Consider the following 27,900-nt stretch of genomic DNA (forward strand, 5'->3'; position numbering starts at 1 on the left):
GAAACTGAAAACTGGAAAGCATTTATGAAAATAACAAGGAGCCATAGGATAAGTGAACTTAAACAAGTAAAAGTAAAATTAAACAAGACGGAGAGCAGTTAAAGAGATAAATGCCTCTGAATACTACTATTACTATTGTTTAGAATCTTGCACACGTTCCACTAAGAAGAAAACAACCAATCAAAACCTAAGTTTAGTTTTTACCTTCGTTGTTATTGGTAATCCATTAATGACGTTTCCCAAGTGTTGCCTGACGGTAACACTTGTCAATGACAAGTAGCTGGCCGTCAAGAGGACAGAAACAACGCGCAATGGTTCCCTCAAGCAAGAAAATCCCATTTAGGCCTTGATTCCAACCGTGGCACGATACTTGAACGTAGGCCTACAACCCCAGAGGCTAAATTAAATGCAAAGATGGAGAAAACGTTACTCACAATTGGGCCTAGGCCCACTGTAATCCGTGACAGACCGAGGAAGAAATTGTTCCTACTGACGGGATTCTTTCTCGTGATGATGTGGGTGTGGCTGATCACGATGGCCTATGACAGCTTTAGGATATGCAGCCCCCAGCTGAAGTTTTTCAATAGGCTAAACTCCTGGCATGGGGATGGAGAATTGAGTACAGGTAAGTTCAGCATGGGCCTGGGCCTATTGGCGTAGGCTAGGCCTACTCTTTCTGGGCTGGGTTGGTGGTTGAAGTACATAACAGCTTAGCATGGGGTATTACCTTGGGTAATTCTAAATATTAGCTCCGCGCCTGTTTTTACCTTTTCAACTAGTTTTTTCTACACTTTTAGGGGTTTTGATACTAGCGGTGCATCTGTTTGTTGTCGGCCAAATGTCCCTTCGCCGTGTTTAGTACTGGCCCAGGGGGGCGTTACCCATACATTAACAAGTTATTGCACTTGACGGACAGGATATGAACCGTTTGAAACAGGTGTACCCGTGCTCTGTCTTGTGAAGATCGCGTATGGAAACCCCTTGTTGGATGGATTTCAGGTGTTAATTACACTCGAGCGCCAAAAATTAAAGGTAAATTCATAATTAGCAACCAAAAAACTGTAGAAAAAGTTAAGTTAGAAGGCAGTCGTCACCGCGGAGCTACTGTATAGCTCTACCTTACCTTGGAAATTGACTCTATAGTATTTTGGTTGCTTATCAATAATTTACTATTATTTTTTATTGGTCGACTGTAATTAACCTCAGAACTGATAGGATATTTTATGCTGGCCACCCTGGAATGCTGTCATGCATGCGCAGTGTTATAGGGGAGCTTTTATTAAAAAGAGTTTCCTTCACTGAGGTCCCCCTAGCTAAGTAACACAGCCTACCACGTTAAGTGAGGTTAGGTTAGGTTAGTATAGGTTCTTTTATAATAGGTTCCTTAGCCAATCCCTTCTTGAACATATGGCTCCCTGATGACTTGCAAATGCACGGAACCATTCCATGTGACCAACATGACAGTCCTTTTTTCTCCCAGTATATTTCCCCACCCAAAACCCCAAGCACCCACAATGTCCCCAACATTGTTGGGTAGAAGTGTATGTTAATAATAATTGACTGACAATAAACAACACCACCTACTTCATGAGCAACACTCATTAACGCTAGTCTGTTTAAATACTCTTAAGTGATACTTGTCAATTTAGATTTTTTTCAAAATACATTTTCATTTCCTTTTAATATCTGTAGGCTGTATAATTTACTGAGGTTTGTGATTACATGACTAAGAGGCTGGCATTTGTGGGGACAAAGAATAACATCAGTCATAGTCATTGGACTGTACTTCCCACTTGAGGTGAGTCTCCATGAAAAACTTATATCGCAGTCCCACCTCTGACCAACTCCACAACTGTCCCTGTTGCCCTCTCACTCGCTTACTGCTTGTTACCTTGTTCCCAAGTTTCAACAACTTGGCAAGCTTTTGCCCAGTTGCCCAGAATTTTTTTTTTTTTCAAAAGACTTCTGTTTTATATACTTTATTTAGGGAAAACTCAAATTACAGTATCTGGAAACCTTTTGTCATAATTCCACATTGTTAATCATCCCCACTTTTTTCTTAGTAGCCATTCAATCTATAGACAGGTGGCAACAGTCTGCCGTCACTAAATTCCCATTTTAACAAGTTTCAGTGACTTTTTCTGTATATAAAAGATGAAAGACTGAAAATGTAATTTGTTTCAGGAAAAATTATGCTGTGGTTACCCATAAGTCATTAGTTTTTCACTAGTTATTAGTTATGTTAGTTATAATTATCCTTCTTTAACTTATATAACAACTGAAGCCCTTTTCCTTTCCTTTATAGGAGTGAATTCTGTTTTAGAGAGTGTGAAAGCAGCAAATGCATCTTTGAAGCAAGTGTGCTATTACTGGGTTCCACGGAATGGGAGCGATGTTGGTGGTTTCCTGACTCCCAGAGATATTGATCCAAACATTTGTACTCACATCATTGTATCTTGTGCTAAAATTCAGAATAACACTATAGTTCCTTTGGCCAAAGAACATACCAAGGTAAAATGAATATGTGGATTTTTGCCTGCCAAAAGTTGCTGTATATATATAAACTGTTTTTTGAGCCCCAAACATGTGAAATTTTGGAGGGTAGTGGATGTGTTAGTTTAAAGACTTAATAGATTTTACTATTGCTGACTTTTTAAAATGAAATATACTCTTATTTTTTTTTAATGTGTCCTTCTTATATAACCACGTGTCATTAATAGGCTGTTGTAACTGTTTGGTTACTAATTTGAATAACAAATGGTTATTACTGTATACTCTTTTCACAACAAGATACTGTTTATAGATCCATCTGTAGGGTATTATTCTCCAATAAATTTCAGTTATGTCTTATAATACACAGATTGTATAATTCATCTCTTACAGTTTATAGGTTTATGATAAAAGGCAGTAATATGTAGTACACATTGTTTGCAAGTGTATTTTATACAGAAATAAAAACCTTTTATTTTTTGTATCCCCAACACTCTATTAAGCCTTCAAAGTGCCCTTCAGTGGCAGTCAGATTATTCCAAGTATGTATGTCAGTTCAGACACACTTATTTAATTTATTTGAGGAATTTTCAAATGTGCACATCCATTTCACCATTGAAATTACTCTAACATTATCCTTTTATTCCTTGCCATCCTCATCAGGTGCCTGTTCCGGCCAGTACTCTAATGGCAAACCCCTCTTACCAGTAACTCCACATTTTTAGAGGCTTCCATTCCAACCTTTGGACTAGATACGAACAGCGTCTTACATTTTTACAGGCTTCCATTCCAACCTTTGGACTATATACGATCAGTCTCTTACATTTTTACAGGCTTCCATTCCAACCTTTGGACTAGATACGAACAGTGTCTTACTTGACAGGCACCTAGTACTAATATCTACAGTTTTCTGTCCTGTTGTCCTCCAAATTTAACTTGGATAAGTGTTGAGCAGTGCATTCTTACAATAATGGGGACTGGTTGGGAGTCTTTCTTCAGATTTCTCTGAATTATTTCTTTGCCTGTAGGAGGAGCACTGGTCTTGCTTCCCTTTGGAGTCAAGTTCCAGCAGAAGTGCTCAGCCTAGTCATGATTGCATGTGTCTGTAAGTCTACTAAAACTTTCCTCAAGAAGGTCCTATTCTTGTGACAGGTGTTGCCTATCATATTCTGTTAATGGACTGGTTCCCATGCATGTTACTGATCCGTTGCTGATTAGTAACAAGCACTCTTCCCGTATGATACCTCTGATACTATGGAAAGGGCAGGTCTAGTTCAAGGACTGTGCCTTCAGGTCTTACTTAATTATTGTGGTCTTGGGGTCTTCTCAGGCTGGTTAACATTCTGCAGTAATTCTTGAGTTGCTGTTGCCCTATGCTAGTTCACATTGTTTGTTGTCAATACTCATCTGATACATGCCTTGTCAAAAGCAGTTCTACGCACTGCTGAGCCAACAAAGTTGAGTAAATCAACAGTTCACCACATATGCAAGGAAGCTGAAGAGTCTGAAGAGCAATATGTGTTTAGAAAGAAAATACCTACACTTGAAAAGATACAGGCTTTAGTTGCAGTAAAGAACTATTTCATAAAGTTAAAAAAAAAAATGGGCTTCAACATAGCAAACGAGAAATAATGAAAAAAATGCAAATAGATGATATAGCAAAGATGTTTTTATAGTAATGCCATGAATGTAAATAACAAATAGTATTAAAGAAATAAAAGGCTACATTAAAGAAAGTGGCATTTATTTTGAGCAATCAGTGGTACACATGCTCAGTAACAAGCATAAGAACATAAAAAGTGGAGCCATAAGGTTAAATCCAGATTTGCAAGGTCGATTTAGGAACAGATTTGATTATTTACAAAGGAAAAGGGCTTCCCTTGACAGGGGTAGGATTTTTAAGGATGAAGGAGTGGTGATTGCAAACAAACCTATTTATTAATTAATTTATTAATTTATTTTTTCTTTTTTAATAGATGAGATCTCTTCTTTCTGTATTTCCCTTTACCACTTCTTACTTCTTCCTAATGAACACCATGTTCTTTGGAAGCTTGAACTTCAAGTCAGTGGCCCCTGTGGGCTTGTTCCATATGAATAGGGTTCATCTTCTGAAGAATAATAATATTATTATTTTGGATGATAATAATAATAATAATAATAGGAACGACTAGTCTCTTCCTAGATTTGACACAATATAGTAAGTTTAACAGACGACAAGGAGTGACTCACTAACGTGGCTGTTACAAGAGGCACCATTCAGAGGAATATCTGCCACGTGAAGAGCTCCTCTTTCTTTTGGCAGTTTGTTCAAGCAGCTGTTGACTGCAGAATTAAACGTAAAATGATGGCTTTCTATTAAAAATATGTTTATACTTACAAGAGGTATAGCATAGTTTATTCATTCTAATTGTATGTACTGTATGGTGATCCTTATTCTGTTTTAATTTGTATGTTTTCATGATTTCCAGGTCTATAGTGAAGTGGTGAATTTGAAGAAGCAAAATCCAAATCTGCTTGTACTTCTCTGTCTTGCAGAGGGATTTGAAAGTTTGGTCAGGGACCAAGAGGCTGTGGCTATGTAAGTTGTGTTTATTTTCAGTCAGCAAATAGTTTTTAAAAACATTTATTTACCTGTATAAAATGTGAGAATACCTGCATCCATGTACATTAGAATGTTTAAAAGTCTACTTTTTTGTGTTATACTGTAATGTAGTAAGTAGCAGCTTGTTAAAGTGAAAAATTTTAACTTTATTTTTACTCTTTTTCATTGATGTTAACTGCATTTGTATAGGTGGCTTAGACCTGTATATTGGACAGAGATATTTTATATCAGCATTCTTCATCATAGCATTATTCATTGCTAATCAAATGCAATGCAACGTTTTTATGTCAAAATTTATGGTAATGTGTAGTAATATTCCAGATTTGCATTTAATGCTTACCAGTTCCTTGTAAGTCATGGTTTTGATGGACTAGACCTTGACTGGGAATTTCCTGGGTGGCCTGCTTGGAAAAAAGATAGCCGTGAGAGAGAACAATTTACATACCTTGTGCTGCAGCTTAATAACGCTCTCAAGGTGAGTATGTGAGTTACATGTGAGGTATGCTTGAAAATGTGAATTCCATGCAGGGTGCAAGCTTTATGTTGTCACAGTTTCCTGATTCAAGACCATGAAAACCTCAGACACAATGGCAACCAAGATCCAGTAAAAAGAATTGTGTTGCATTTTTAAAATTCATTTTGATATTACAGTTTGCAGTATTTGAATAATGCTTTTTTTTTATCTGGGAAATTTCAATTTGCAGAGAAATGTTAACCACTGTTACTGCTTAGTCCTTGCATTTTTTATTATTTGTATGGGTCCTTTTAGCACTGAGGATGTATAAGCTGTGGTTGCCATCATTAGGATCTCGGATCTGTCAGTTGTGTATCAGTGTTGTGTAAGTAATATATTTTGAGTGCTTGAATAGTACAACATAAAATTGTAACATTACACCCTTTAATGATTTCATAGCCCAATTTTCTGGTCCACACAATCCAAGGCACTTTCCTCTTTTAACAAATGAAAGAAAAGCAATAGCTCTAGGGACAATGATAAGAACTCACTGGCATCTCAGACATCGTTCTAGTTTTTTTATGGCTGCTTTTGCTCTTCAGTCATCTTTCATTTTGTTTCATCAGTTTCATTTTAACCTCCTTCCTTGTGTTCACCTTTAGCTACATTATTACATTGTTCCCAAAATAGGTCCTATTTGTTTTTGCCATTGGAGGGTTTTTACCCTGCCGAAGTTACAACTTATCTTTTTTCTGGTTATTGCATGGTTCTTAATCTGCTAGTGCAAGTTTCAGTGTTTTTTTTTTTATGTGTGTGTTGGTAGGCATTTTCTCAAGTCAGTTTTCTTGGCCGTTTGTTAACTTGTATAAATATTGTTTGTGCAAGAATTCAATTAAAGGTTTAGAATTAAGTGTAGCTGAAATCCTTTTGGAATTAGTTTTTTATGTGCCCTACTCTCTTATTACAGGTTTTTTATGCGATAATAAGTACTGTAATTAATCACCAGTTTTGTTTGGGTATTTGGTATTTTGGACTTTGTCTTGGTGTCATTAAGAGCCCTTTTGTGTCATGCAGTGCTGGAAGCAATGATGACGATAAAGTTTTGAGTTTAACATGATTGATAAAAATTGGCTTTTTAAATTTGTTTTTCTATGAGCACCAGCCAGTCATGAATTTGAAAACCTGTGAATAACTTTTGACCCCAAATTTTACACCCTGCTATTCAACAGACATTTATCTACCAAATTATAAAAACCACAGCTAGTTGGAAGACTTTATTATTTCTTCAAGACTTGAGAAAGTTGTCGGTGTCTTCTTTCAAAGAGTGTAAATCAGTACAAGTCCAGTTGTTTGAGAGTATGCTGATTGACTTGGAACATCAAATGAATTAAGATGAATGTACCTGAACTTCAAGAGTGAAAGGTACATGCTAGAAGTTTTAAACACATACTGAGATTTAACCTTGGTCCTCCCTTCAGGGGGTTAGTGCCGTTAGTGCACCTCAATTGGTACACTGTAGATATTGCATAAGGGTCTTTGCAGTATCCTTTCAGTAGACATTTCATAAGGATCTTTGCAGTGTCCCTTCAGCCCCTAGCTGCAACCTCTCTCGTTCCTTTAACTGTACCTCCATTCATATTCCCTTTCGTCTATCTAACTTCCACATTCTCCAACAACTGTTTCGTAGTGCAACACCAAGGTTTTTCTCCTGTTATATCTTTCAAACCTCCTTATATCAATTTCCCTTTCAGTCCTGAATGACCTCATAGGTCCCAGCACTTGGCCTTAGGGGTAAATCCTATATTCTGTTCTATTCTGCACTAACCCTGGTCCTAAAATGCCTATGTGGTCCCTAATATAAACCTTTAAACTAGGCTTCACTGAGTGATCAAACTTTGAAGACAGCATTTTTATTCACTCCAGCTTTTGCTTTATGTGTGAGCCAGAATCACACCCTTTCCCAGCTAAGTCACCCATACTGAGAAGTATTTTGGGGTAAAAGCTTCTTTCCCTTTTGATTTGGTAAATGTACCATCCTTTTTGCTTTCAAGAAAATACAAAGCTTCAGAACTTTGGGTAAGATTCATTTATCACACCAAGAGCTCTCACATGATATTACTGGGCCTAGTTCAAATCGTTTGTAGACCAGCAAGAAACTTTCCCTTGAGTAGCTATTCAGGCTGTTGGAAAGTAATTTTTAAAAAGGAAATTAATTTTTTCTTGTACTTTACAAACCCATTACAGTACTTCAAGGCAATTGCCCTCCCACCTAGCTTGTTATTGCAGCTGGTCCTGACAAGGCAGTTGCCTTCCCACCTAGCTTTTTATTGCAGCTGGTCCTGACAGCATAAAGATTGACCAGGTCTACCATGAGGCACTATGGAATCTGGATGCAACCACACAGTCTAGTGGCAGTGAATTAGTTCTTTGTAGAGTTGAGAACTGCTCAAATATGCTTAGAGACTATTTTAAAGTACTGAGTTCATATATAAAAAAATTAATTGCTTTCATAGAATATTTTTCCTTTGCATATTTTCAATATCAAATTTTAATGTTTACCAGTTTAAATCTCTGGAGGACTTTTTTTTATTTTTAGCTGGCTTCCCATCCACCTTTGAAGCTGAGTCTTGCAGTTGGAACACCTCAGTCTATTGTGGATAGTTCTTATGAAGTACCAGAGCTTGCAAAGTAAGGAACTAAATTCTCTACTTAAGATTAGCTTAATTTTAGACTGCATTATCCCAGTACAAATGAAGTTACTGTGTGACTTAAAAAACTAAAAAAATTTAATTACATGCAACATAATATGATACTCTAGTATAGTACTGTGGTAAATTATTTATTATAAATATTTTATTTTGTACTTGTACCTCTATATAAATATGTTGAGAGAACAGAATTACTTACTGACTTAATGATAATTAAATATATTTTGTCTCAGAAATGTGGACTTTGTGTCTCTAATGGGATATGACTATCACATGTTCCAATCTTACATGCCTTTCACTGGGCATAATTCTCCACTTACTCCAAGTTTGAATGAAATTGGCCTCTTAGCAACGTTGAACATAGAGTGGACTGCAAATTATTGGGTAGAAAAAGGAATGCCAAAGGAAAAGATCGTCATTGGAATCCCCACATACGGACGTTCATGGAAGTAAGGCGTGATCTGTGTCTTTGTCTGTAAACTAAAGTCCAGAACTGTAACAATATTGATATACGGAGCTTGTGATAATCAGTAATTTTATATAAGTAACTTACCAAGTAATTACATAGCTAACAATTTCTGTTAACCAGCAGCTAAAATTTGAAAATTCACGGTAGCGATTCTTTTTTTTATTTTGGTGTAAGTAGCTAGCCCCGCCCACTTTCGAGGAAGAAGAGGAACAACATAGCAAGAAGGTTCAAATTATTTCTGCAGGCTTTCGACGAAGGTTGTGAGCAGCAGCTATAGTAATTTGGATTTTCGTAAGCTCTACTGGTTATTTTCCCTAGAAGATCGTTGAAGCATTTTGGATTCTTTTGATTCCCTTTCGGCATTTATTTAGTCAGGTTGACTTAATTTGGTCAGTTTACCGAATTTTGACTCTTGTTTGGACTTAGTTGTCACTTACTTTGATGATGTCTGACGCAAGTACATCGAGCACTCATTATTGCAGCAAAGGCTGCAATATGAGATTGACTTCTGCCAAATACAATTTACAGTCTGTGTGTGCTAGTTGCAGGGGCCAAGTGTGCTCTATAGATCTTACCTGTGCGGAATGTGTTGACTGGGACCCTAGACAGTGGAAGATTTTAACTCCTCACCTTTCCAAATTGGAAAAAGACAGAATTAGGAAAGCTAATGCTAGGAGTGACAAATCTTTAGCTAGTCAGCATTCTTCAAAATCTTCATCTGATGTTTCTGTAATTTCTGTTATGTCTCCTAATCCCAGTCCTTCAGCTTTACAACCTGTTCTTGTCCCCAGCTCTCATACTTCCGACCCCAGTGCTGTTGCCACTCTTGAAACGACGTTTGATTGGAAGTTTGAATTATTAATGCATTCTATGTCTCAGTTGGGTGATTCAGTTCATCAGCGTAGTGGTCATAGTGAAGTGTTAGTGGAGGAGCTGGCTGTCTGTCCCGCCAACTCTCCTAGGCGAAGGTCCCTGACATACTCCCCCGCACCTGGGAGAAGTCATAACAGATGCCCAGGGGAGGTTGGTGGGGTCTGCCCATGGGCACTTGGCCCCTCAGTTGCACCTGTTGCAGATTCCCAGGTGTCAAAAAAATGGCATTGGAAAGGTGTTTTCTCGGATTTGCACCGTCTTTCCTCCAGTTCCGAAGCGTCGAGTCTCAAGTGCAGGCGACAGTGGCACTTCAAGGATGAATCTAGACCGCTCAAGAGGTCTGCAGTGGATGTGTCTAGCACCCCTCAGGTGCCTTGTAAGCAAGTGAAATAGACTGTCCCCTCTTGTAGTTTTTGGGACAGTCCGGAGCATTTTTCACCAGAAGTTTCGCCCTCCAAACATTGTGTGTTGGATTCTGATCGATCCAAATATCGACGTGTTTCATCGGAGCATCCACTAGTGCCTGAGCTGTCCTCCGTTCCTGAGTGCACTTCTTTGCTAGAGCATCTTCTAGCTCCCAATGTCATAACTAGATGCTCCCCTTCTCGCAATGTAGCAGTTTCGGCTGTAGCGGCTGACCACCAGTTGACGCTGGAGCGTGCATTGGTGCCGGAACGCCCATTGGCGCCAGAGCTGCCATCGACGCCAAATCTTTCAGCAGTGCCCAGGTGTGTAACAGCTTCCGAGCGCTAATTGGCTCCTGAGTGTTCTGTATCCTCCAAAGCCTCCAGTAGCTCCTGAGCACCCAGTTGTGCCCGGTCAGCCAACGACGATTGATCTTACTTCTTCATATCGTATGATGACAGTTTTTCCTTCTGCGGCACCAGTGGTGTTAGACCCGGCTCTTGCCCCCATTCAGCAGTGCCTAGATGACATTTTTAGCTTTTTGAAACCTCAACCTCCTCCACTGAGTGCGGTTGATGCGCCTCTATCTCCAGTCTTGTCAACCGAGGAGGGAGCTCAAGATGAGGAAGAGTGTGGCGGAATTCAAAACCACAAAAAACAGTACACAACACTCACCCTGATCCTCGGCTGCTGGAAGATGGAGTAAGGCGTCCACGGTCGCCAACACAGCACCCAAAACCACACAAACAAAACAAGGAAACATAAAAAAAAAGATAGAACTATATACACAACAAGAACAGTACACTAACAAGAAAAACCAACAACTCTCAAAAAGCACACAACAAAACTGTCCAAGTCCAAGCGACAGACCAGCACTAGCTCTGACTCAAGGCCCTCTCAAAACCGAAAAAAAACTCCCTCGACAATTGCACAGACAGACAGCACCGTAAACAAACTAACGACCTCATCCCTCTTCCAACAACCGAAGCACTCACCAACGACCATTACACTCGCTCTCTCTCTCTCTCTCTCTCTCTCTCTCTCTCTCTCTCTCTCTCTCTCTCTCTCTCTCTCTCTCTCTCTCTCTCTCTCTCACAAAACGTTGGGAAATGCTAAATACAAACAAATTTATTCATCCCTCTATAATTCTCCCCCCTTTTAGCATTTCCCAACCAATACCTTTCACACTGCATTCAAATCGCCTTACGTAACACCCATGGATGCTCACTAGCAGGTCCTTTAGAACGCGTTCGCGGGCACGCAATCATTCTCTCAGACTCGCTCTGTCTTCCAGCAGCATTCAGATTTACATTTTCTCCTCCATTCTCTCTCAGATTCGCGCTATCTTCTCCACTATTACCACTCTCAATTTCATCCACAGTCTCATCTATACCCTCTAACTCGTTCCCAAATACCTCCCCCAATTCTTCAACTAACCCATCCCATTCGCTCATTGACCTTTCCAATTCTTGCAACGATTCATTCATGCTCTCAATCACTCGTCTATCACTGCTACGCTCTCTTACTCTTACACTTTCGCTCACCTCCAACCATTCACTTACCCCGTGCGTTCAGTCAACTCAGTTATATCAAACCGCATATGCTATCGTTCTATTCATACCATCCCATTCATCCGTATTACACGCTTTATCACTCATTTTCACTTTGGCATTCACACCCCTATCACACAACTTACGACCATTCAGTTTACTTACGTTCTTCCTTTTCTTACATTTCCTACCATACTCTATCAAAAACAAATTGCTGATCCTCATGCAACAACCCCTCACGTACATGCATCCACGCACCGCTTGCATCCTGGAGGATCCACCCATTTGAACCCCCTTCACACTCAGTTTCCCAAATTCGCTGTCACAGTCACCCTCTTTCGTCTACATACACTTGATACATGCCCTTCCATTCCACATTCGTCACACTTCCTCTCAGTTCTGAACACATTCTTGCATAATGCCCATTCTTACCACAGTTGCCACATATTACATTCACTGGGTACCTACAACCATTAGCAATATGACCCACCTGTCCGCACCTGTAGCATTTAACCCCCATATCTTTCATTACACTCCCTTACCAAATGTCCCGATTGCCCACACCCAAAACACGCTCCTAAAGCCCACCTACACTCATTCTTTGTATGTCCTTCCTTTCCACATCTAAAACACTTCGCTCGACTTCCACTCACCGACCTTCCCTTTGTACACTACTATCCCTAACCCGTCCAACCCGTTTGTTCCTTTACAAACCCACCATTCACCCTCACTGGCACCTCCACATTACTTGCTCTTACACTCCTATCTATTACACTATCGGCCATTCTCATTGGGCCCCTCAACTTGCATCCCTAAAGCTTCCAAACTCTGGCACTCTCTCATCTACCCCAGCCCTTACACTTACACTTCTGCTCTCTTTTATAACCCTGTCAAGCTCATAATCTTCTACAATTTCCAAAATTTCTCCCCAAGTCAACCTTTCATTCGTTCATCTTTTCTTCTCTTTCCTTCAAGTTCACAAATTCTCCAACTCCATCTGGCACTGTCCCTAACAACTTCCGTACTAACTCCTTACATTCATCTATCCCATCATCCCCAAACTTCTTCCTTGCCAATGTCTCCAGCCTACAAGCATACAGTGACAAGGTTTCCCAGCTTTCATTCTTGCCTCATCAAATTCATTCTTCCTCTTATACTTAACACTCGCTTTCATATGCCTCGCTTGCTCAACTAGTCTAGCTTTCACCTTGTCATACTCAACATCTCCCACACTCATAATAACCCTATACATATCAAGCAAAACCCAGTCAAATATTCTCCTAATTCTCGTGCCCACACTCTCTTACTTTCCCCATACTTATCCTGACAAAACCTTTCATACTCCTAAAGAAATCATGCACATCCCTACTTCCATACTCATTATACCTTTCACACGGGTACCTCCCTCACATACATAGCCTTTCTCACTTCTTTCTCACTTTCACTCTCACTTTCGCTACTTTCACTCTGTCCTTTCATACCCTCTTCCGAATACAAAGAGTCCACTTCCGCACTTACATTCATCTTACTCATTACACTCTTCTTCCCCCCTCTTTTTATCCACTTTTATCCACTCACCTCCATCCACCTCACTATCACTACTGCCTTCACCCCTCTCCCTCCTTTCCTGCCTTTCCCACTTCCTTACCCTTCTTACCAGTTTCCTTTCCCTTTCCCTTCTTCCCTTTTTCTTCCCTGACTTATCCTTACTTTCCCTCTGTTCCTTCCTTGCTTTTCATTCCCTTTTCCTTACCCTGCCTCTCATTCTCTCGTTTCTTACTTCCTATTCCCACATCACTTTCATCACTCACGCTTCCATTCACTTCCTCCTTTTCTTTCTCTCTTGCCCCTTCACACGTTCCAGAGGACCTGCCTCCAACAGCCCCATCTCCAAAAACACCCTTGAACATACCTTTCACCATTTCTTCCACACTTTTCATCATTCCCTCCAACTTTTATCTATCCTCTCTACCATCCTGTCTTCCATTCTCTCTTCTGACTCTTTCATTTCTTCTTTTGCACTTCTTAGCATTCCCCATCTCCTCCAACTGACTCCTCAATCTCTCATTTCTCACCCCTCAACCACGTATTCTCTCTCTCTCAACCTCACCAGTTCCTCTTCCATCCTTCTCTTCAGTCACACTACCAGCCACCAATCTCAATTGCAGCTGCAATACCAGCTGCCCCATGTTGGGCGCCAAATATAATGTGGCGGGAATTCAAAACCACAAAAACAGTACACAACACTCACCTGATCCTCGGCTGCTGGAAGATGGAGTAAGGCGTCCAGATCGCCAACACAGCACCCAAAACCACACAAACAAAACAAGGAAACATAAAAAAAAGATAGAACTATATACACAAGAACAGTACACTAACAAGAAAAACCAACAACTCTCAAAAAGCACACAACAAAACTGTCCAAGTCCAAGCGACAGACCAGCACTAGCTCTGACTCAAGACCCTCTCAAAACCGAAAAAAAACTCCCTCGACATTTGCACAAACAGACAGCACCGTAAACAAACTAACGACCTCATCCCTCTTCCAACAACCAAGCACTCACCAATGACCATTACACTCGCTCTCTCTCTCTCTCTCTCTCTCTCTCTCTCTCTCTCTCTCTCTCTCTCTCTCTCTCTCTCTCTCTCACACAAAACGTTGGGAAATGCTAAATACAAACAAATTTATTCATCCCTCTATAAGAGGATACTCCTACCATGGCATATTCAGCCCTTTTGCGCTTCTTGCTTCGCGCCTTCCCTGACTTCTCTCCAGTGGCTCCTTCTTCTCCAGCTTCAACTTTCCAGATGAGCAATCTTCAGTCTGAATCCTACAAGCTCCCAAAATTGGTGCTTTCTACTTCAGCTAAGAAGGCCATGAATGAAGTAGAGTGTTGGTTAGCAGACAAGAGAGAACAAGTGAAGGCTGTGTTCAGCGGCGAAGGTGATGTTCTCTTCCGCTGAACTTTATCACCTGTTGAAGAACATTTTCAAAATTTTTGAAGTGATCAGTTTCCTGGCTTGGGCAATGGGTGCCCTGGCCAAAAAAATCCAGGACTTTCCTTGTTCCCACAGATTTATCTTCAAACCTTCTGGGTGTACCTTCCTGTACAGACAGGAATTAGAGATGCTTCTCAGGAATTAATCTCAACATACACTATGGTTATTTTGAAGAAAAGAGAGCTTTGGTGTGCTTATACATCCAAAGGGGTCACATCTGCACAGAAATTGTCTCTTCTGTTCTCTCCTCTAATGCGTGACTTCCTTTTCCCTCAGGCTGTAGTTAATGGTATCGCTTCTGACTTGCAAAAGAAGTTAACACAAGATCTCCTGACCCAGTCTTCTAAACACGCTTGAGAGAATTTTTCCTTCAGTACCAAGTCTTCCTCTCTTGTGCAGCACCAGCCCTTTCTAAGCAGCAGGCAAAGATTTCAGTCTGGCCCTCGTGCTAATGTCCGTTTCTCTTCCAAGGCCATCACAAAGTCTTCATCCAAACCTTCTTCCAAAAAGTGAGGAAAGTTTTCCCCGTGCAGCAGTGGGCGCCAGGCTTCTTCCTTTTTGGGAAGAATGGAGCAGGAGAGGAGCAGAACAGTGGGTAATAGAGGTACTCAAGAAAGGATACTCTATCCCCTTCGTAGATTATCCACCCTTGGTCAAGAAACCCATCGCATTAACCGCATATTCAAAAGGTTCAAGAAGGTTTTTGGCCCTCTCAGAGGAGGTTTCTGCTCTTCTTCTAAAAGGAGCTGTAGAGGAAGTCACAGATGTAGAATCGAGGGGTTTTACAATTGCATTTTCGTGGTTCTGAAGTTTTCAGGAGGATGGAGACCAGTACTGGATGTCTAAGACATCTTTAACCCTCTAACGCCGAGCCTCTATTTATAAAAACGTCTCCCGTATGCCGGCGGCGTTCGGGAGTTAGAGCCGAAGCGGAAAAAAAGTTTTTTTTTAAAAATCACAGCACGCTTAGTTTTTAAGATTAAGAGTTCATTTTTGGCTCCTTTTTTTGTCATTGCCTGAAGTTTAGTATGCAACCATCAGAAATGAAAAAAAATATCATTATCATATATAAATATTGAAATATATGACAGCACAAAAAAAAATTTTCATATATATAATTTTATACAAATTACGCTGTGAGCAAAACAGTTAAAGCTAACAGGTTATTTTTTTTTTTTTGTATTGTACACTAAATTGCAATGATTTTGGTATATAACAAATTGTAAAACGATCAAAGCAACACAGAGAAAATATTATCACAAAATGATGCATGAATTCGTAATGCGCGGACGTAAAAAAATTTTTTTTTTTAAAATTCACCATAAATCGAAATATTGTGCTAGAGACTTCCCGTTTGTTGAAAAATGAAGTTAATTGATTGAATATTACTAGACTGTAAGTGTTTTAGCTTACAATTGCAGTTTTCGACCATTTTAGGTCGAGTTAAAGTTGACCGAAAGTCGAATTTTTCTATTTATCGTGATTTATATGAAAATATTTCAAAACTGATAAAAGATACAACCATGAGTTATTTTCTGTTGTATTGTACATGAAATTGCACACATTTTCATATATAAAAGTTGTAATGACTAATATAAAACGGTGCAAACATTACGACAACGTGACGAAAGAATTTCTGAGATGTTCGGCTGAGTTACCGCACGGACGTAAGGAAAATGTTTTTTTTTTAAATTCACCATAAATCGAAATATTGTGCTAGAGACTTCCAATTTATTGCAAAATGAAGGTACATGATTGAATATTACTAGAATGTAAGAGTTTTAGTTTACAATTGCGTTTTTCGACCATTTCAGTCGAGTCAAATTTGACCGAAGGTTGAAATTTTGGTAGTTATCGAGATTTATGTGAAAATATTTCAAAACTGATAAAAGCTACAACCATGAGCTATTTTCTGTTGTATTCTACATGAAATTGTGCACATTTTCATATATAAAAGTTTATGTAACGACTAATGTAAAACGATGCAAACATTACGACAACGTGACGAAAGAATTTCTGAGATGTTCGGCCGAGTTACCGCGCGCAGACGTAAGGAAAAAGTTTTTATTTTTCAGAAATTCACCATAAATCGAAATATTGTGCTAGAGACTTCCAGTTTGTTGCAAAATGAAGGCACATGATTGAATATTACTAGAATGTAAGAGTTTTAGCTTATAATTGCGTTTTTTTACCATTTCAGTCGAAAAGTTCGAGTTAAGTTAGATTTATATCAAAATATTTCAAAACTGATAAAAGCTACAACCATGAGTTATTTTCTGTTGTATTGTAAATGAAATTGCACATTTTTATATAAAACTTTATGTAACGACTAATTACGGTGCAAACATTGATTTATATGGACGTAAGGAAAAAATATTTCAAAACTGATAAAAGGTAAATGATACAACTAGAATAAGAGTTTTATTTTCTTTTATTCTACAGGTTGAAATTGCAGTTATCTTAGTTTATATGAAAACATTTCCATATATAAAACTTTATGTAACGACTAATATAAAACTTTATGTAACGGCTAATATAAAACAGTGCAAAAATTACGACAAAATGATTTAAAGAATTTCTGAAATTTTCGAGCGGACGCGATAAGGAAAAAGTTTTTTTCAAAAATTCACCATAAATCGAAATATTGTGCTAGAGACTTTCAATTTGTTGCAAAATGAAGGGAAATGATTGAATATTATTAGAATGTAAGAGTTTTAGCTTACAATTGCGTTTTTACCATTTCGGTCGAGTCAAAGTTGACAGAAGGTTGAAATTTTGGCAGTTATCTTGATTTATATCAAAATATTTCAAAACTATAAAAGCTACAACCATGGGTTGTATTTTTGTATTTTACATGAAATTGCACATTTTCATGTAAAAAACTTTAATATAAACGGGCTAATATAAAACAGTGCAAAAATTTCTTACGACAAAATGACTTTCAATTTGTTGCAAAAAAGGTAAAATTTTATTACTAGAATGTAAGAGTTTTAGCTTTTTTGCGTTTTTTTACCATTTCGGTCGAAGTCAAAGTTGACCCAAGGTTGAAATTTTGGCAATTATCTTAGTTTATATGAAAATAAAAGTTTTTCAAAAATTCACCATAAATCGAAATAAACTTTTGTGCTAGAGACTTACGACAAAAATTTGTTTGCAAAATGAAGGTAAATGATTGAATATTACTCGAAAGAATGTAAGACTTCCAATTTGTTTTAGGTAAATGATTGCGTTTTTCGACCATTTCGACCATTCGGTCAGTTAGTTGACCGAAGGTTGAAATTTTTTGTAGTCAACATATGGTACGTCCACTCGGCACCCAACAGACAATTTTAGTCGACATATGATACATCCAGTCGGCGTTTAAGGGTTAACAGAGATCATCGATTTTCTGTTGTTCCTGAGAATTTCTAAGGGCTTGTCCTCATCCACTACAAAGGTTATAGGGCAATGTTAGGCTCTGTATTCAGGCATAGAGGCCTAGATATTTCTTCGGATTGGGATTTATCTGAACTTATTAAATTGTTCGATACAACAAAGCGCAAAGATTTACAGCAAGTTTCATGGAACCTGGACGTGATACTTAAATGCTTTCAGGTCCACCCTTTGAACCTGTTAATTCTGCTTCGCTGAGGAACTTAACTGAGAAGACTTTATTCCTAGTAGCCTTGGCTACAGCCAAGAGAGTAAGTGAGATCCAAGCTCTGGATAGGAGAATCGGTTTCTCTAATGGAGATGTGATTTACTCCCGTACTCTTGGCTTTCTCACTAAGAATGAAAATCCAGCCAAACCTTGGCCTCATTCTGTTGGCATTAAGAACCTATCTCAGGTGATAGGTTCGTTAGATGAGGAAAGATTCCTTTGTCTGGTAAGGGCTCTCAAGTGCTATCTCCATAAGACTGACAGAGGTACGTCCTGATCACCTGTGTTGTTCAGTGAAGAACCCTTCACATCCTTTCTTGAAGAATGCCCTCTCTTTCTTTCTGAGAGATCTCATTCGCGAGTCATATTCACAAGTGGAAGAAGAGCTTCTTCCCTTTGTAAGGGTAAGAGCGCATGAGATTAGAACCGTGGCTACGTCCGTGTCATTCAGACAATCTTTCTCTTACCTCCATTTTCCAATCCACTTATTGGAGATGTAGGTCAGTTTTTCGGCACATTATCTACGCGATGTTGAAACAGTTTTTAATGATTGCAGTACCGTGGGTCCTTTATTGGTGGCTGGCTTGATGTTGGGGAAGGAAGTATAGGAAGCGTTCCTTCCATCCTTACTCTTTGCCTTGGTACTTGGTGTAGAGTTTAGGGGAGCCTGGGGTACTCTGTACTGGGACACCCTCCAGGATTTTTAATGGTTGGATGATGGTGTTTTTAATCTTTTGGTGTTGTGTGTCGGTACTGTGCCCAGGGCAGGGGCAAACTTTCTATACTTTGCTAGCGTTCGGAGAAGTCCTTCGCTGCGAGGTTCCCACTTATGTAGCAAGTGAAATTTGGCTATACTGCCACACCTCTATGGGGTAAGATGAGCGCCACCAGAGGCCATATCTTCCTGCAGCAGCTCTCGTACCAGTATTAATGTTAAATACTCCTTTCTATTGTCAAATTACTGTATTAATTTTAATGCTTGAGGTAGAATAAGTCCACAAATTCCACCTCCTATCAATGTGGGAATCAGCTATGTAATTACTTGGTAAGTTACTTATATAAAAATTACATTTTTATAATAAAATAAAGTTTTATATATACTTACCAAGTACCTAAAGAGTGGGAGCCCTCCTCCTCCCCTCTCATGGACATTGCAACATAAATAAATTGAACGTTCTTGCTATGTTGTTCCTCTTCTTCTCCAAAAGTGGGCGGGGCTAGCTTATTACACCAAAATAAACAAAAGAATCGCTATCGTAAATTTTCAATTTTAGCTGCCGGTTATTAGAAATTGTTAGCTATGTAATTACTTGGTAAGTATATATAAAACTTTATTTTATTATAAAAATGTCATATTTATTCAGAGCTATAATATTTCACTCTTTTAAATTATTAATATGAGAATTTGACTAAACCTGTAAGTAATTAAGTGCACATCCAGACCACTGTATTTCCCACCATATAAGAGGCATGTGTAATTTGGCAGCACATTTAGGAAGAATTAAAACACCATTTGTTTTGACACTAAAAACCTATGACTGTATGTCACATTCAGCTTACCAAAGTTCTCTAAAAAAAAAATTTAGTAATACACACCTTACTAATATCTGTTTTTTATAGAAGTCTTCCACACAAAATAAAGTTGTACGTCACACTATTGTTAGTTGAAGTTAGGGCTTGATTTCTCACAACTTTTTACCATTGACGTTCACATATGCCAGCATGATTGACAAAAGTACCATGTTTCATCTGTGTAAGGCATTAGCAAAAAAATGAGTGGCCATCATTTATGTGCGGCATTAAGATAATAATCTAATAGTTTTTATATATATATATTTTTTTAATGTGCAAGTTATGATTCATTCATCCAAAATGTTACAGTAGCTAGTTACACCATTAAGTCTTGGAAAAACCTAAGGCCATTAGGCAATGTATTTCTGGGAGTAGGTTTTTACATTTGAATCTTTTGATTGGTATTCATTTTATAGTCAGGTATACAGTAGTTGTATGTTTTCAATCTAGACACTGTATTACAGTGTCACACATGGTTGTTGAGCATAGTTGAAGATGGTGAGATTCCTTTTTTCTTTTTTTTCTAAATGCACCTAATATGGCAGGAAATGAAGTAGATAACTAAAACCTTTTGAGATGTATACAAATTTAATTTGTCTTGCTTCTGTGTTGTAGATTGCTCTCCGAAGACTGGTATAATGTTGGTGCCCCTGCAGTTGGATCTGGAATATTAAATGGAGTGTTGTCATATACTGAAGCCTGTATTTTTGTCAAAGAGGGAGCAACACGTTATTTTGATAGTTACTGTCAGGTTCCATTTAGTGTACGGGAGAGAGACTGGGTCTCATATGAAGATAAAGAAAGTATCACAGCCAAAGTAAGTTTATGTATTTTGATAGTTTCTGCGTTCCTTATAGTTTGACTTTATAATTATTTGCTTCCCTTAACCTTTAACTAAACAATGAATATTGATTTAACCATGGCAAAAGGTATACTCTTGCAGTATATTTTGTAGCTGACATGATTTCTAATATTTTTATTTTAAAATGCACAGAATTTTTTTTTTTTTTTTTTAAATCTTTAGCGTACCTGCCAAGTGAGATATATATTCTATTTCATTTTTGTGCTAAAGTACTCGGTGTTCTTAAATTAGGAACTTGGGTTATGTTTTCTGGTGTTTTCTAGCACAGGGCCTTGCTAGCCAAGCACCCTACCCCACAAGTATTTTAACCCTCACAGGCCGGCCTAAATGTACATTAACAAAACCCCATTACCGGACAAACTTTAAGGTCTGCCTGTTTAAAAAAAACACATATCGTTGGAAAGAGAAAGATATGCAAATGTTCATGCTATAAAAAAAATAAAAAATATTCTGCACCTACCACAGAAGGTTGAAAGTGAATACTGTATTTCCAATCCTGGGCCTCTTTGCTGAGACAGTGGTCCTTCATCTTCTCAGTGGAGCATCTTTTAGTCAGGTGTTTTCATCAAGTTATAATACTATTTTATTATTATATTTATTGTCTGCCAGAAGAGTTTGTTCTTGATATATGTTAGTATTTATTCAGTTAAAACTCATTGAAAATGTAATGATCGCATAAACTGAAAAAGTGGAAGAGTTTGTCATTGAAAATGTAATGATCGCATAAACTGAAAAAGTGGAAGAGTTTGTCAGTTTCCTTTTAATTCACTTTTGAGCTGACACTTAACATTTTTCATCATTCCTAATTGCTAAAGAGGCACTTAACAAAAAGGGCAAAGAACACCACATATAATATACTTTTGACATATGAATGGAATTTTTACCCCAAAATTTTAATGATACTAATATATAATGGAACAACCAGATTGACTATTATGAAGTAAATTTTTCTTTTTACAGGCCAAGTGGGTTAAAGACAATGGCTTTGCAGGTGTGATGACATGGAATCTCAACAGTGATGATTGGGCAGGATTATGTCATGGAAATAAGTATGAATTGCACAATATCATTAAAAGTATATTGTAATACACACACAGTAAGGTCCAAAAGTGCTTATTCCAGTCTTTTTGGTCACATTTTTCATTGCATTCCAGGTATAATTCCAGTATTTTAGTTATCAAAAAAATTTTACTGTATATGTGCAAAACAAGTAAACTTGAAGGCAAAGCACAATCTTGGCATCTTTTTTAAAGTTTTATTATAAGACTACTTTCAACTGAAGCATTCAGATACCTTTCTTCGTTTGTGTAATGTGTTATTCTTGATTGTACAAATTCATGGAGGATATTTAAAATGTAAACAGTGGTAAAGAGTTTGTGCATAATTTTAATTTGAGTAATTTTATTTAATGCTAGAATATACATAAATCACAAAATTAAGATGTGAAAAATACCATACAGTTCTGTATTGATTCCATCAGCATTATTCCTGACTTTTCCAATTGAAGCCGAGCACTCATGTTGAAAAGGGACAGGTCTGGCCCTTTGATTTGCACAAGGTACTTTTGTCTCCATTGGGTATGTTAGCATCAGAGTCGGTTGGTTGTCAAATGAGGTTCTGTACTGTACTGTTGTGCAGTAATCACCAGTCAGTAAAGGGGAATGCCACCTTTGCTATTATAGGTATCTTGTTTATTCTGTAGCCTCTGTATGGTTTTGCATGTCTTGCACAGAGTACCTAGGTTTAGCATTCACTAGCTTTGCTTTTTGGAGCAGCTGCATTTGCTGTTGAACCCTTACTAAAAGGTTTTATAGTATCTTGTTAAAGTTACGTTTGGCTTTGATAGAACTCTAACAAGTAAGAATGAGTTTCCCCCAGCACAAAAGTCTGGCTATATCCTTCTTTGTCAATATGTTTTTTGTATTATTTCTTCCACTCTCAGCAACCATTTGAAGATATTCTCTGCCCCCTTTACTTTAAGCTGGATTTCCCATAAATTCCATCCACACTGGGGAATTGATGTTCCTGCTCATGAAGGTAGATACTGTACCTGGTGGTGCTTTTAATGTAGTGTGACCAAAAATAAATTACAGTATGTTCATACTTTGTGGTATATTTTAATCTTGTATAGGCCACCTAATTGCTGTTTTTATTCCACTGTATTAATTATATAATATGAACTTCTGAATATCAACAAAGCCACTATTCTCTGTACCACATTGTACAAAGGATTCTAGTTTCTCACGACCAGCAAAAACTTTACAGACATAGCTTTCCATAAATTAAGTGGAGCCAAACAAGAAAGTTAAGTGTAAAAGCCTGGATATATGGCTGTTGTAGGGCATTCACATTTTGATGGAGTTGATTATAAATCAACAAACTGTCATGGCAAGTACACTTCACCTCTGTCCTTAATTATTGAAATGAAATGTGTAAACAAAATATATCAGCCATCAGGTACTGTGGGTACTGGAAGTGAGCATCACAGTCTAGGAGCTTGTGATTAATAAGACACATTCATTGCTATCTACTTGATTAGTTTAAATGATATTTGTAATAGGCATGATTAATAATCATAGTTTCAAAATTTACTAAAAGAAAACCAAGCAGTGATCTACGTTATTCAGAGATAGAAGCGTTGCTTTATACTCTGTGTATGACATAGGCTCCTGAAGGTTCTTATTTTCCTGTATTCTACAAATTGTAACAATGGCTGGCATGCAGTGTTTTTGTTTGTTCTTCATGATCTTGCACATAATACAGGGTAGTGGCCTTCTTTTGAGAAGAGCAGTTGTCATCATCCAGTTGATTTTCAAAATTCTAATTGAGCACAGGGCTTCCCTTCCAGTGGCGCTCTGTAAGTCGATTTTTGCCATAAGTCAGTGCTTAATAAATGATAGGCACCATAAGCGCTGTTAATGGCAATGTAACTCGATTATGGCGTCATAACTGGATACCTATTCTTGTTGTAAGGCGCTTACGGCACTGTAACTAGATATGTGAAAAAGGGCTGTAAGTCGGTGCCACCATAACTCGGGGACCCCTATAGCATAAAATATTCTTAATGGATTTGTATAGGTGGTTTTTCAAAATGTTATCTGTTATTAATAAGTAATTTAATGCACAACTACTAAATTTTGGAAGCATCACTAGGAATACATTTGAGGACTCTGTTCGCTTTCCTTTTAAGATGGGAAAATTCCGATGCAGTGATCAGTATTGCTAGAAAACTAAAGCAATAAAAGTTATCACTGAATATGTGATTGTCTTGTTTATTTTCTGTGATATATATTAATTGTGACAGTAATGCTTTCCATTATTTATAATGAAAAAGATTGAAGTTTTTGTTGTAGGTAAACTGGACCACATGCTGTGCAAAATTTAACTTACATATGCAAGTGATAGATGTAGAAAGTTATACAATATGTACAATTATAATTTTCCTGTATAAAGGTTTAGTTTAGGATTTACATATATAGTTACTAAGATTAATATTATAATCAAAGGTGGTCTTATGTTCACTTGTAATGTCATCAAACCTTGTTAAACCTTACTCCTGCTTTCCATTTACAAAATTGCAAATATGCCCATACAACAGCAAACATGTTATTCTACTAATCCGTAATGCTTGGAAGACTGGCAAACATTGCTCCATTCCTAACTATGAACAAACTAATCAGTGATTATTGTTAGATTTCCCACACCATAATGTACCACCTTATTTTTTTTTTTGCAAAGGTTTACCAAATAATTATTATTTTCTTTAGTCATTTTAAACTTGGTATGTGCTTTTCAATTTTTTTATTAATGCATATGAATTATCTAATAATAAACAGTTATTCTGTGATTTAGTACATTTATGTATGGTTGTTACATGACAATATTTTGTTTAAATACATGTACTTTAATAAGATTCAATTATTATTTTTGCTTTTTGTCATGGCTTCAAATTTTATTCTTTTTTGTTTCTACAATTTGGCTTAAATTATTTAAGTAATTGGTTTGTGTTTCTGGAACATGAAACAATATTTTAATGCCTATTGTCATGCAGCATTAAACAAAAACAAACTTTGTGCCATCTCCAGGACTTGCATTTTCTTACTGAAAGTAAGTGCCTTTACGAAGCCTTCATACGTTCTTTGGTGTTGGGGAAGGAAAACATGACAAAAATTTTTAGAATAGTTGTATCTTAGATTAAAATGTTTAAAATCAGTAACAAAACTGTCCTTAAAATCTAAATTTATGAATGCCATACAATGCTGTTAAATCAGCATTTTATTAATGTACATTTAAAATGTCCTCTTAGATGGGCACATTGGTTGTGAGTAATGTATGTTTAAAGGTTGTCATGAATTTTTATGATTTTGCTACAGTAGAGCAAAATAGTTTCTTTAAAACTGTTACAAAAAAAAAATGTTGTTCCTTGTGTATGGTTTATTGTATTACTGCACTGTGTATGTATTCAGTGGCACCATTCAATTCAAGAGACCCTCTATTATTGATATGTTCAAATCTAATCATCCATTTCTAATTTCTTAAGTTTCTTAGTGATGCATAAATTTACTGTTGCAAACAGTTCTGACACAATAATTGTCCATACTGCCTGCTTGTTTATTTTCATTGCTTTATAGATGTAAGAGATTTAATAATTGCTCATATCAAACGTATCAGTCATGTAGAACCTTTCATTTGCAGTGAGCATGGTCCCAGACAATGTGCCTTCTCATGTGTTGACTGGAGAAGCAGAACAACTAAGTACAACTGTCAACACTTGTGCCTGGTACCCATTGGTTAGCGGAACTATTAATCTCATTTTATCATGTCTCTCATGACTGCATTTCTGAGCAAGGATGCCCCCTACTTTTTCTTTACATTTTTGAGTCTACCTGTCTATTTTTCATTCAGTGCTTCATACTTGTTTTATATACATATATTATTTTATTTTTTTTTTATTTACAGTGACTGCATTTACTATTCAGGCTTTCCTTGCTACTGCATTTACTACTGCTTCGATTAGAGTTCTGGTGCCCTCTGCTACCCCTGCTGTGTTTGTTACCAAGCCTTCCCTTATTGTGGCTGCTGTTCCAGTTAAGTTGGATCTTATAGTAGTGGCCCTCTCAGACATTTTAAAATCAACCTTGTAGGCTGTAAAACATCCCTTTTCTTAGTACAAGCCACCTACTCTTCCTTTATCTACATGTACTATAATAGTAGTCAAGGCACAAGTTCATCTACCTCCGATGAACTGTAGCTTCAAGACACACAAGTGAGTTACGTGCAGTCTGCCAACATCAACTACACCAGGGGAGATCTTCATTGGATATCCTGTTTGATCATTATTCTATTGATGAGACCAAGATGGCTGGTACAGGATTATATTAGTCCCAATTGCCGTTGCAGCCTTTGCATCCAACAAAAACACCTCATTTGCCTTGGGAGAGCTGTTCATTACAAAATTTAGAGGACCAGGCACTTTAAAGGAAATAATTCCAGGCTTTTTAATCTACTTATTGAGGAAAAAATTTTCTGAGAACACTTTTACTAGACAGGCAGGCTATGCTATGCTACAGTTATGTTCAGATCATTAAAGTGTCTGATCATGTACACAATTATTATGCATACAATCAAGGCCCTCTTAACTTCTCCTGAAGTGTAACCATCATGAATGTGGAGATGTCGTTCAACCCTGGACACATTTTAACCTTCAAGGTATTATGCTCAAGGGAAGAAGAGATTGTGCTCATTGGAATTGTTAGTCTTGGCAGAGTTTTTCAGCATCCGAAGATGTTTTGCAATCTTCCTCTACCACCTTCTAACCATCACCTTTGTTTATCATCACTCATTCTCAAGAGATGCAGTCTTCGGTGTTATGGGCACCTGTGTCAGCAAAGTGATTACTATAATTGTTTTTTTTTTTTTTTTTGACTGGTGTTATAAAATGAAAAAAAAAAGTACAAACCACTCACTCTATTTTATGGTGTTTTGACTATTTACAGTACGCCTTGAGAATTCCGTGGACACTTGGTTCCAAACCTATTCTATCTCCAGATGATCCACAGGATGGTTCCAAACCTATTCTATCTCCAGATGATCCACAGGATGGTTCCAAACCTATTCTATCCCAAGATGATCCACAGGATCCATCAGCCCTTTGCAAAGGCTGGGAACTTCCATTGCTTAGCCTCCTACTGCAATTGCATTTCAGGCTGTGTATGGCTGATGTGCTTGGCATGAATAAATTATAATAAAAAAAAAAAAAAAAAAAAAAAAAAAAAAAAAATTTACACATGCTCTTCTATCACACTCTGGATTGCCTCCCTTCCATTCCCATGCTCTTGCTGCCTCAGATCTGATCTTCACATTAGTGACCTGGGTAGGTACTACCAACTGATGGGTCACATTCATCCATGTGTGAGTAGTTTCTTCTTAGCTATTCTGCTTTTCTTTCTTAGAGACATAAGAAGTCACACATCTGGAGCCATTTGGACCACAAATGAAGTGTTCTACTGTATATAATTAATTGGTTTATTTGAGAAATTTGTTTAGCAAAAGTTATTATTTCACAGACTGTTACATGATGATAATTGTCACTGAGTGGGCAGTAACTCTCCAGCCTTGTTATTTTTATTATTTACATTTGGAATATATACAGTGACATTTATGATGAGCAAAAAATTGTCTTGCCCCTCATGTCAGTATTCTGAAAGATGGCATGGGCTTTTCAACTATTCCAGTAGACTAGATGTCTTTTACTAAACATGAGGCTTATTTAAATAAAATAATAAAATTTTATTTTTAAGCGCACGTAAAAATAATTTTGAAAAAAATTCATTGCGTAATATTACCAAAGCAGTGTCTGTTATGTCTCAACAGAAAACATGCATTTGCATAGTTACAGAAGTAAAGCAATGAATTCCTTAAATGTTAGTTTAAACAGTCATGTATTTTAATATCAGCATCTTCATTCAAGACAAAAGAAAATGTGCCTTATATTTACTCAGGTTGCAAAGTGCTTATTGCTAATGATAATATATGATTAGATTTTCTGTTTATAAATTATAGGTGTCTTGCCATCTGATTATTTTACTAATTCTTAAGATCTTATGTACAAAAGAAAATATGGCACACTTCATTAGACTAATTAGCCTTGCAATTCCTTAGGATGCTGATCTTAATGGATTCTTTCTTGCTACATGTGCAGATCAAGAGATCTATTTGTAGTGTTTAATACTATTCAGAGGTTATACTTTTAAATAAAGATTAATGTAAAAACTA

The 27,900-nt window shown here is 37.4% G+C and overlaps 1 protein-coding gene across 2 annotated transcripts; it reads left to right on the plus strand.

The window, feature by feature from the left end:
- Positions 1-43: 43 nt before the first annotated feature.
- LOC136825278 (chitinase-3-like protein 2) lies at positions 44-27,900 on the plus strand. 2 transcript variants are annotated; one of them, XM_067081357.1, is made up of 9 exons: positions 246-625; positions 2,306-2,511; positions 4,959-5,068; positions 5,414-5,567; positions 8,143-8,234; positions 8,488-8,703; positions 20,379-20,580; positions 21,586-21,674; positions 25,321-27,900. In XM_067081357.1, the coding sequence occupies exons 1-9, from the start codon at positions 415-417 to the stop codon at positions 25,418-25,420; spliced, it is 1,380 nt and encodes a 459-aa protein (XP_066937458.1). In that variant the 5' UTR covers positions 246-414; the 3' UTR covers positions 25,421-27,900. The 2 variants fall into 2 exon arrangements, with proteins under 2 accessions (XP_066937459.1, XP_066937458.1); XM_067081358.1 differs by lacking the exon at positions 25,321-27,900 and having other exon boundaries at positions 44-625; positions 21,586-25,226.

This window comes from Macrobrachium rosenbergii, chromosome 37 (assembly GCF_040412425.1).
Source record: "Macrobrachium rosenbergii isolate ZJJX-2024 chromosome 37, ASM4041242v1, whole genome shotgun sequence".
Classification (NCBI taxonomy): domain Eukaryota; kingdom Metazoa; phylum Arthropoda; class Malacostraca; order Decapoda; family Palaemonidae; genus Macrobrachium; species Macrobrachium rosenbergii.

Excerpts from the sequence above, each read along its gene's own strand:
- LOC136825278 (XM_067081357.1), top strand. The coding sequence starts at position 415 with ATGGAGAAAACGTTACTCACAATTGGGCCTAGGCCCACTGTAATCCGT. Across the intron at positions 2,512-4,958 it reads TGGCCAAAGAACATACCAAG|GTCTATAGTGAAGTGGTGAA; the intron begins GTAAAATGAATA and ends CATGATTTCCAG. Across the intron at positions 5,069-5,413 it reads GACCAAGAGGCTGTGGCTAT|ATTTGCATTTAATGCTTACC; the intron begins GTAAGTTGTGTT and ends GTAATATTCCAG.